Source organism: Triticum dicoccoides, chromosome 4A, assembly GCF_002162155.2.
Source record: "Triticum dicoccoides isolate Atlit2015 ecotype Zavitan chromosome 4A, WEW_v2.0, whole genome shotgun sequence".
Lineage (NCBI taxonomy): Eukaryota > Viridiplantae > Streptophyta > Magnoliopsida > Poales > Poaceae > Triticum > Triticum dicoccoides.
The window spans coordinates 247034578-247044851 of record NC_041386.1 but is presented as its reverse complement, the minus strand read 5'-3'; the positions used below and the strand labels follow the sequence as shown (position 1 = coordinate 247044851).

Sequence of the window (10274 nt, the reverse complement as noted above, 5' to 3'; positions counted from 1 at the left end):
GGTTTACTGTCGTCGACGAGGAAGCAAAGGGACTGGTGAGGGGCCAGATGTGGATGGAAGTGGAGGAGGCCGGCCCCCGCCGCACGCGTGCTTAAAAAAAGACGCTTCCACTAGCTGACTAATGGGCCCGCTGTTGGTGGTCGTTATAAATAAGACAACGGACGGCGGATGGGTGGCCTACAAGTGGGGATACGGCGGACGCTGAGGAGACGCGCGGCGCGTCCGCGCCGACGCATTTCAGACACCATTTTAAATCGAAAATGGATCGATGCAAATATAACGCCAACATGATTTGTTTTTGGGTTGATGTGTTTGATCTTCACTTTTATTCATGCCAATCCAAACAAACACAAGCAGACAAAATGCATTTAGTTGCTCTGATCGAGCCTGTTTTTAGGCTCGTCATGTAAACCGTCCCGTAAAACGCAGTTCGCCGGAATTGCTATATATGAGTACCCCTCCCATATAAAACCCTCCCGACTTGTCGTTCTCTCTTCACTGAGCTGCATTCTCTATTTTTCTCTCGACTCAAACCTTATCCCCCAAACACGATCAACCCAATCGTCCCCATGGCGGCCACGCTCTTCTCCATCTCCCCCATGTTCCTCTCCCTCCCCTCGTCCTCCTCCTCATTTAAGCAGGCCCCCTCCGCATTCTTTCCCTCGAAGACCCCGCAGCACCGCGCCCTCGCCTCCGCTAGCTGGAGGCACCCGCTCGCTTCCTTGGCCGTGTCCGTGTCGTCAGATGTCGAGACGGAGGTCGCCCAGGAGTTCTCGGAGGACCTAAGGGTGTTCGTTGGCAACCTCCCCTTCAGCGTCGACAGCGCTCAGCTAGCCGGCCTATTCGAGCAGGCTGGCTCCGTTGAGATGGTCGAGGTACTATATAGATTGGTTGCCTCGTTACATTCTGGGCACTGATTCATATGTACGATATGTTCCTACTTCAGGGAAGTTGAGGGCCCGTGTGTGTGAAATTAGAAATGGTTTGGTCGTTTGGTGTCTTATTAACTAATTTTTGTGCTTTACATTTAGCTCACGGGAAATCATGCGTGTAACTGAGGGAATTTTAGGCCTTTTCTGAATACCTATAGCAGTACTAGCGTGCGAAACATAGAAGTTTATTAACAAAAATATTGCTGTTTCCTCACACGCTGATGATGTCTAAGAATGTGCTAATAAATTGGTCAATAAAGCAAAGCCTTGTCAAAAAAGCCAAATTAATAAAAAAATTAAAGGAGGAAGACCCCGGGCCTTTGCATCTCGACGATGCATGCAGCCACTTTATTAATTATTCACAAAAACCTTATAAAGTAATACATCAATAAGTCTCAAGCCACCATTTGTCGCTACTCCTATCCACTTGATGAAGGGGTGCCGATAGTCCAAGCCGAATACCAAATAGACCTCGCAGCAAAGCCTAACATCTAAAACCGGAGGCCCCAACCAAGCCACATTGCCGGGTCTGGGGCACACACCGGTTCGGTGCACTCTTAGAGGCGGCCGCCGCCATCTTCCACTGATCCATCTTCAGAGCAGTTATTGACGGATCTACCTTGCCAGGTCTGCCGTCGACATCACCATGACGCCAGACAACGCAATCCTCCTGCGCAAGTTCGTCTACACGCATCGAACGGTGACACTCCATAGCGCCATGTTGTCGAGATCCGACGTCGTCAATGCGGAGGAAGTAACACCGCTCCACCTCTAAGCCCCTCCAGTCAGCACCTCTTGCATCGCCGGCCACCTGCCGTGATGCCATGCAAGTCCAACCCTGGGAAATCACGCAGGGAATCACGATCTTCAAGACGACGCCCTCGGGAGGGGAAATGACGTGAATCGACGCCATTGTCTGGCCCTGCAACGCAGGACCTAGGCTTTCACCCGAAAAAAGTGGCCCGAGAGTGGAAGAGGTCGGAGAGCTCCACGACGGCCCCCAGGAGGAAAGCGACATCTGCAGACGCCGTGTCGTTGGCTTTCGCCCGGAGCCACGGTACCTCCGCACCCTCACGCTGCCGGATGAAGATGGGGGAACACCAGCGTGGCCGGCATGCGAACCCACTAGCCCAAGCACCTGCTGCACGGCGATGGCGCAATCACTACGCGGGACCACCAACCTCACCGCCGGCCAGAGCCAACGGGCTAGATCGGGACGCCGTCGCATCGAGGCAGCCACGAGCAGCCGCCAGGCCATCAGCCGTGAGAGGACGCCGAGCCGGGTAGCCACCATGCTGGCCGGAGAAGCCGAGGACGAGCGTCCCACCACCACGGGCTCACACCGCAAGCCGAGGCCGCCGCGCGCGCGGAGAGCCTCGCCGCCGCCGTCCTCTGGCGTGTGCTTCGCCCGGCGGACTGATCCGGCGGCGGCGGGAGGGGGGAGTCGTACTGAAGGGGGGACGGCGGCAGAGCAGGTATGGCCCCCCAAGCCGCCCTAGGGATGACGCGGGGTCAGATTGGGTGCCCACTTTTGGAGTTCCACTCTGTTCTGATTGATTATTGCACATGGCGGATCAGAAATGTCAGACCTATAGCCCAATTCAAATCGTAGCATGCTTAACTGCTTTGCTTTATTGTCACAGGTCATCTATGACAAATTGACTGGACGAAGCCGTGGATTTGGGTTTGTAACTATGTCTACTGTCGAAGAGGTTGAGGAGGCAGTTGAGCGGCTCAATGGCTATGTGAGCACTCATTTATTCCTTTAAAAGCATTGTTTCTAACCTGCTACTGCTTTTGCCCTCTTGTTTCATCTTTTATTGTTTGTAAGCTACTTTCGTTATGTTTTTACAGGTTTCCTGATTGGTTCAGCTTGTTATGTTTCTCCTTGGTTCTGCAGTTCCAACCTCTTGTTTCTTCCTGAGAAATACAGTTCAGAGTTTTAGATAAAATTGTTAGTTAGTTTAGCTTTTGTTGCTTGACCTAACTGTACGATTTCTATACTAGGATGTGTAGTTGTATGCTTGAGTAATTGGCTGACCTCATCTCTAATATCAGGTACTTGATGGGAGAAGTTTGAAGGTGAATTCAGGGCCGCCACCACCCAGGGACCAATCCTCACCAAGAGGATTTAGAGAGCAATCAGGCGGATTCAGGCAGCAATCCTCACGTGGGCCTGGTGGTGGGGACAATAGGGTCTATGTGGGTAATCTTTCTTGGAATGTCGATGACTCAGCTCTTGCAAACTTATTCAATCAGCAAGGGAGTGTCTTGGGGGCCAGAGTCATCTATGACAGGGAGAGTGGGAGGTCAAGGGGATTTGGTTTTGTCACATATGGTACCAGTGATGAAGTTGAGAAAGCAGTATCTAATCTTGACGGCTCTGTGAGTTTTCACTCATTTAACTGGCTGCTTACACCTGTGACCCTTCATTATTGTTCTTTCAGCGTGGTGCTAAATGAGTTTCTTTTTCCTGTTCCACAGGACTTGGATGGAAGACAGATCCGTGTTACAGTAGCAGAAGTGAGACAACCTAGGCGAGAATATTAAAAATCCTATTTTAGATGAAGCGAAGCGGAACTATGTAATGCTGCCAGGTTTTTGCCCTCTAGTACACGTTTCGGTGACGAGCCTGTAGAGTTGGTTTCCTCGCAGTGCGTGGACTCCCTTCCCTCCTTCCCGGTCTCCTGTAACAGAATCTGCTAATTTCCTGTTATGCACCCGGTTCAACAAATGAAGATGCCGCTAAGCCTGTGGTTAGTGTCCTTCCTAGTCTCATGTAACAGAATCTGCTAATTTTCTGTTATGCACCCGGTTCAAAAAAAGAAGATGCCGCTAAGCCTGTGGTTAGTGTCAGGTGCGAATTATATTTTTGTTCTTCATTGTCATTCATTCTAGTGTAACATATGAGATATGTATGATTTGATTTCAACCATCATATTGCTTCTGGCTCCATCATTGTAACGCCCATCATTGTAACACCCTGATTTAATCATACACTAATCATATGTATAAATGTGTATGATCAAGATCAGAGACTCATAGAAAGATATTACAACACAACTCTAGATACAAATAAAATAATATAAACTTTATATTACAAGCCAGGGGCCTTGATGACTCGAATACATAAGCTTGGATATAAACGAGTCAGCGGAAGCAACAATTTCTAAGTACAGACATAAGTTAAACAAGTTTACTTTAAGAAGACTAGCACAAACATCTACGATGATCGAAACGGCATTACCTTATGCCTCGAACCTTCTAACTACTCCTGGTCGTCGGTGGTCTCCACGTAGTAGTAGACACCCTCAGGGTGGTAGTAATAGTCGTCGGTGGTGGCATCTCGCTCCTAAGATCCGTTATCTAATTGCAACAATCGGGTATGGGGAAAAGAGGTAGCAAAGCAACCGTGAATACTCATCTAAAGTACTTGCAAGACTTACATCAGAACTATACTAAGCATGCATCGGTATCAAAAAAATTGGGCTATATCTTTGGATTGAACTACAAAAATGCCTAAAGAGAAGGGGAAAGCCTAGCCTATCGAAAACTAGCATCTTCAATGTAACGATCAAACCTCGAAGAATTTGAGTCTCTGTGCTTACTGTGCTAGTCCCTGGATCGATTCACAAGCACACACAGTATAGATGAATAACAGAATAACAAGTGCATCATTTATTACAACGTATGATCCAGAATGCATAAAAATAAAACAATCTGCATAGCACATAGCTAGTTTTATTTAATCAAACAACGAAAAGTAGCAGAAAATAACGACTGAGTCCCATCATAGCCCACTGGCGATGCTGAGTGCAGACTCGCGACCCTAACGGTACCTTACTCTTCGTCTGAAAATCCTGCAACATGAGACGTTGCAGCCGTATAGATCAATACTTTGAATGTATTGGCAAGTTACATAGGGGTAATAATAAAGCAGACCTATATGTATTTGCATAGTATAACAAAAGAAAGCCTTGATAGTTATTTTTGCAGGAAGCTGACTTTGTCCTCGTAACTACCTAATAGTCAATTTTCATTTAATTTATTTGTTACTAGGTTGAATTGGCAAGTCCAACTCCAACCTACCCATTATTAAGTTTCCCACAAATTTATTAAGTGTCACATTTGTCAAGATCATCCAACAACTGTAATGGCATAGTGGCTCAAATTTGCCCATAACCGGAGGAATGGTTAATCTTAATTAATTTTTAACACTCTGCCGAGTTTAGTACGCTTTACCCACTAGACCCAATCCGAAGATTCAGACGAAGTCTTTCAGAAACAGTCACCTAGTCCCATAGGAGGTCCATCCCAATTATCATATCTACATCTACTGGCACATCAGGGTAAGGTTTCTGCAAATGATCAACTAACCCAAAGCCCATTTAGCCAGTGGCTGTACATGGAAGCTACTAGTCACTAAGTCTGTCTAATCTTTTTCAACCTGGGCGGCATTCCACTTACATTCAGAGGGTATAAACCATGATGTTCTTGAAACCATCCTAGCAATACCACTTCCGCCTAGTGGTGAATTAAATCCTTAGTTACTGAAGAAATATGCCCTAGAGGCAATAATAAAGTTGTTATTTTAAATTTCTTTATTCATGATAAATGTTTATTATTCATGCTAGAATTGTATTGATTGGAAACCATAATACATGTGTGAACACATAGACAAACACTATATCCCTAGTGAGCCTCTACTTGACTAGCTCATTGATCAAAGATGGTTAAGGTTTTCTAACCATGGACATGAGTTGTCATTTGATAGCGGGATCACATCATTAGGAGAATGATGTGATGGACAAGACCCATCCGCTATCTTAGCATAATGATTGTTCAGTTTTATTGCTATTGCTTTCTTCATATCAAGTACATATTCCTTCGACTATGAGATTATGCAACTCCCGAATACTGGAGGAATGCCTTGTGTGCTATCAAACGTCACAACGTAACTGTGTGATCATCAAGATGCTCTACAGGTATCTCTGAAGGTGTTTGTTGAGTTGGCATAGATCGAGATTAAGATTTGTCACTCTGAATATCGGAGAGGTATCTCTAGGCCCTCTTGGTAATACACGTCATAAGCTTGCAAGCAAACGACTAAGGAGCTGGTCACGAGGTGATGTATTACGGAACGAGTAAAGAGACTTGCCGGTAACGAGATTGAACTAGGTATGCAGATACCGACGATCGAATCTCGGGCAAGTAACATACCGATAGACAAAGGGAATAACGTATGTTGTCATAACAGTTCGACCGACAAAGATCTTCGTAGAATATGTAGGAGCCAATATGAGCATCAAGGTTCCACTATTGGTTATTGACCGAAGAGGTGTCTCGGTTATGTCTACATAGTTCTCAAACTCGTAGGGTCCGCACGCTTAACGTTCGATGACGATATTGTATTATATGAGTTATGTGATTTGGTGATCGAATGTTGTTCGGAGTCCCGGATGAGATCACAGACATGATGAGGAGTCTCAAAATGGTCGAGAGGCAAACATTGATATATAGGACGATAGTATTCGGACAACAGAAGTGTTCCGGAGTGTATCAGGTATTTATCGGAGTACCGTAGGGGTTACCGGAACCCTCAGGGGGAATATATGGGCCATGAGAGGGGAGCACACCAGCCCACAAGGGGTGGCGCGCCCCCCTATGGCATGTGGCCTAATTGGAGAAGGAAAAATGAGGGTTCGGCCCCCTTCCTTTCTCTCTTCCCCCTTCCCTTTCTTCAGTGAAAAAAAAGGGGGCGCCACTTGGGGAAACCCCAAGTAGGATTTGGATCCTACTTGGGGCGCCCCCTGGCTGCCTCTCCTCCCCTCCCACCTATGTATATGTGGGGAGGGGGCCTAGAATATACATCATCAATTGTTAGCAGTGTGCGGCGCCCCCTCCATAGTTTACACCCCCCGGTCATATTCTCGCGGTGCTTAGGCGAAGCCCTGCACGGATCACTTCACCATCACTGTCACTGCACCGTCATGCTGACGGAACTCATCTACTTCCTCGATGTCTTGCTGGATCAAGAAGATGAGGGACGTCACCGAGCTGAATGTGTGCAGAACTCCGAGGTGTCGTACGTTCGGTGCTTGATCGGTCGGAGCTAGAAGAAGTTCGACTACATCAACCGCGTTGTCAAACGCTTCCGCTTTCATTCTACGAGGGTATGTAGACACACTCTCCCCCTTGTTGCTATGCATCTCCATGGATAGATCATTGCGTGTGCGTAGATTTTTTTTGTTTTTCCATGCAAGGTTTCCCAATAGTGGCATCCGAGCCAGATCTATGCGTAGATGATATGCACGAGTAGAACACAAAGAGTGGTGGGCAGTGATAGTTATACTACTTACCACCAACGTCTTATTTTGATTTGGCGGTATTGTGGGATGAAGCGGCCTCGGCCAACCTTACATGTCCACGCACATGAGACCAGTTCCACCGACAGACATGCAACTAGTTTTGCATAAAGGTGGCTGGCGGGTGTCTGTTCTCCTACTTTAGTTGAATCAAATTTGACTGTGGCCGGTCCTTGAAGAAGGTTAAAACAATAAACTTGATGAAACACCATTGTGGTTTTGATGCGTAGGTAAGAACGGTTCTTGCTAGAAGCCCGTAGCAGCCACGTAAAACTTGCAACAATAAACTAGAGGACGTCTAACTTGTTTTTGCAAGGCATGTTCTGATGTGATATGGTCAAGACATGATGTGATAAAGGTTATTGTATGAGATGATCATGTTTTGTAAGATATCCGACAACCGGCAGGAGCCTTATGGTTATCTCTTTATTGTATGAAATGCAAACGCTATGTAATTGTTTTACTTTATCAATACATGTTAGCAATAGTTGTAGAAGCAATAGTTGGCGAGACAACCACGACGCTACGATGAAGATCAAGGTGTCGAGCCGGTGACGATGGAGATCACGACAATGCTTTGGAGATGGAGATCAAAAGCACAAGATGATGATGGCCATATCATGTCACATATTTTGATTACATGTGATATTTATCTTTTATGCATCTTATTTTCTTAGTACGGTGGTAGCATTATAAGATGATCCCTTAACTAAATTTCAAGGTATAAGTGTTCTCCCTGAGTATGCACCGTTGCGATAGTTCATCGTGTTGAGACACCACATGATGATCGGGTGTGATGGACTCTACGTTCACATACAACGTGTGCAAGATAGTTTTGCACATGCAGAATGCTCGGGTTAAACTTGACGAGCCTAGCATGTACAGACATGGCCTCGAAACACTAGAGACCTAAAGGTCGAACATGAATCATATACTAGATATGATTAACATAGAGATGTTCACCATTGCTGACTACTCCATCTCACGTGATGACCGGACATGGTTTAGTTGATTTGGATCACATATCATTTAGATGACTTGAGGGATGTCTATCTAAGTGGGAGTTCTTAAGTAATTTGATTAATTGAACTTAATTTATCATGAACTTAGTCATGATAGTATTTGCATATCTATGTTGTAGATCAATGGCCCGTGCTACCGTTCGCCTGAATTTTAATGCGTTCCAAGAGAAAGCTAAGTTGAAAGATGATGGTAGCAACTACACGGACTGCGTCCGTAACTTGAGGATTATCCTCATTGTTGCACAGAAGAATTATGTCCTTGATGCACCGCTAGGTGAAAGGCCTGCTGCAGGAGCAGATGCTGATGTTTTGAATGTCTGGCAAGCTCGATCTGATGACTACTTGATAGTTCAGTGTGCCATGCTTCACGGCTTAGAATCGGGATTTCAAAGACGTTTTGAACGTCCTGGAGCATATGAGATGTTCCAGGAGTTGAAGTTGATATTTCAAGCAAATTCCCGAGTTGAGAGATATGAAGTCTCCAACAAGTTCTATAGCTGCAAGATGGAGGAGAACAGTTCTGTCAGTGAACACATACTCAGAATGTCTGGATATCATAATCACATGACTCAGCTGGGAGTTAATCTTCCAGATGATAGTGTTATTGACAGAATTCTCCAATCACTGCCACCAAGCTATAAAGGCTTCGTGATTAATATAATATGGAAGGGATGGAGAAGACAATGCCTGAGCTCATCGCAATGCTCAAAGCTGTGGAGGTAGAAATCAAGAAGGAGCATCAAGTGTTGATGGTTAACAAGACCACTAGTTTCAAGAAAAAAGGGCAAGGGAAAGAAAGGGAACTTCAAGAAGAATGGCAAGCAAGTTGCCACTCCCGGGAAGAAGCCCAAAGCTAGACCTAAGCCTGAAACTGAGTGCTTCTACTTCAAATGAACTGGACACTTGAAGCGGAACTGCCCCAAGTATTTGGCGGATAAGAAGGATGGCAAACTGAACAAAGGTATATTTGATATACATGTTATTGATGTGTACCTTACTAATGCTCGTAGTAGCGCCTGGGTATTTGATATTGTTCGGTTGCTCATATTTGTAACTCGAAACAGGAGCTACGGATTAAACGAAGATTGGCTAAGGACGAGGTGATGATGCGCGTCAGGAATGGTTCCTAGGTCGATGTGATCGCCATAGGCACGCTACCTCTACATCTACCTTCGAGATTAGTTTTAGACCTAAATAATTGTTATTTGGTGCCAGCGTTGAGCATGAACATTATATCTGGATCTTGTTTAGTGCGAGACGGTTATTCATTTAAACCAGAGAATAATGGTTTTTCTATTTATATGAGTAATATCTTTTATGGTCATGCACCCGTGAAGAGTGGTCTATTTTTGTTGAATCTGGATTGTGGTGATACACATATTCATAATATTGATGCCATAAGATGCAAAGTTGGTAATGATTGTGCAACATATTTGTGGCACTGCCGTTTAGGTCATATTGGTGTAAAGCGCATGAAGAAACTCCATGCAGATGGGCTTTTGGAATCACTTGATTATGAATCATTTGATACTTGCGAACCATGCCTCATGGGCAAGATTACTAAAACTCCGTTCTCCGGAACAATGGAGCGAGCCAATGACTTATTGGAAATAATACATACCGATGTATGCGATCCGATGAGTGTTGAGGCACATAGTGGGTATCATTATTTTCTGACCTTCACAGATGATTTGAGTAGATATGGGTATATCTACTAAATGAAACACAAGTCTGAAACATTTGAAAAGTTCAAAGAATTTCAGAGTGAAGTGGAGAATCATCGTAACAAGAAAATAAAGTTTCTACGATCTGATCATGGAGGCGAATATTTGAGTTACGCGTGTGTCCTTCATTTAAAACAATGTGGAATAGTTTCACAACTCACGCCACCTGGAACACCACAGCGAAATGGTGTGTCTGAACATCGTAACCGTACTTTATAGATATGGTGCGAT

The 10274-nt window shown here is 45.2% G+C and overlaps 1 protein-coding gene across 1 annotated transcript; it reads left to right on the top strand.

Moving 5' to 3' along the window:
- Positions 1 to 486: 486 nt before the first annotated feature.
- LOC119285728 (RNA-binding protein CP29B, chloroplastic-like) lies at positions 487 to 3887 on the top strand. The gene is made up of 4 exons (XM_037565056.1): positions 487 to 875; positions 2576 to 2677; positions 2991 to 3317; positions 3417 to 3887. Exons 1-4 carry the CDS (start codon positions 570 to 572, stop codon positions 3480 to 3482), a joined length of 801 nt encoding a protein of 266 aa, XP_037420953.1. The 5' UTR covers positions 487 to 569; the 3' UTR covers positions 3483 to 3887.
- The last annotated feature ends 6387 nt before the right edge of the window (positions 3888 to 10274 follow it).

What these genes read in the sequence shown, in the direction of transcription:
- LOC119285728 (XM_037565056.1), top strand. Translation starts at nt 570, where the DNA reads ATGGCGGCCACGCTCTTCTCCATCTCCCCCATGTTCCTCTCCCTCCCC. An exon ending in GCTCCGTTGAGATGGTCGAG is followed by an intron (nt 876 to 2,575) that starts GTACTATATAGA and finishes TTATTGTCACAG; the next exon opens with GTCATCTATGACAAATTGAC. An exon ending in TTGAGCGGCTCAATGGCTAT is followed by an intron (nt 2,678 to 2,990) that starts GTGAGCACTCAT and finishes CTCTAATATCAG; the next exon opens with GTACTTGATGGGAGAAGTTT.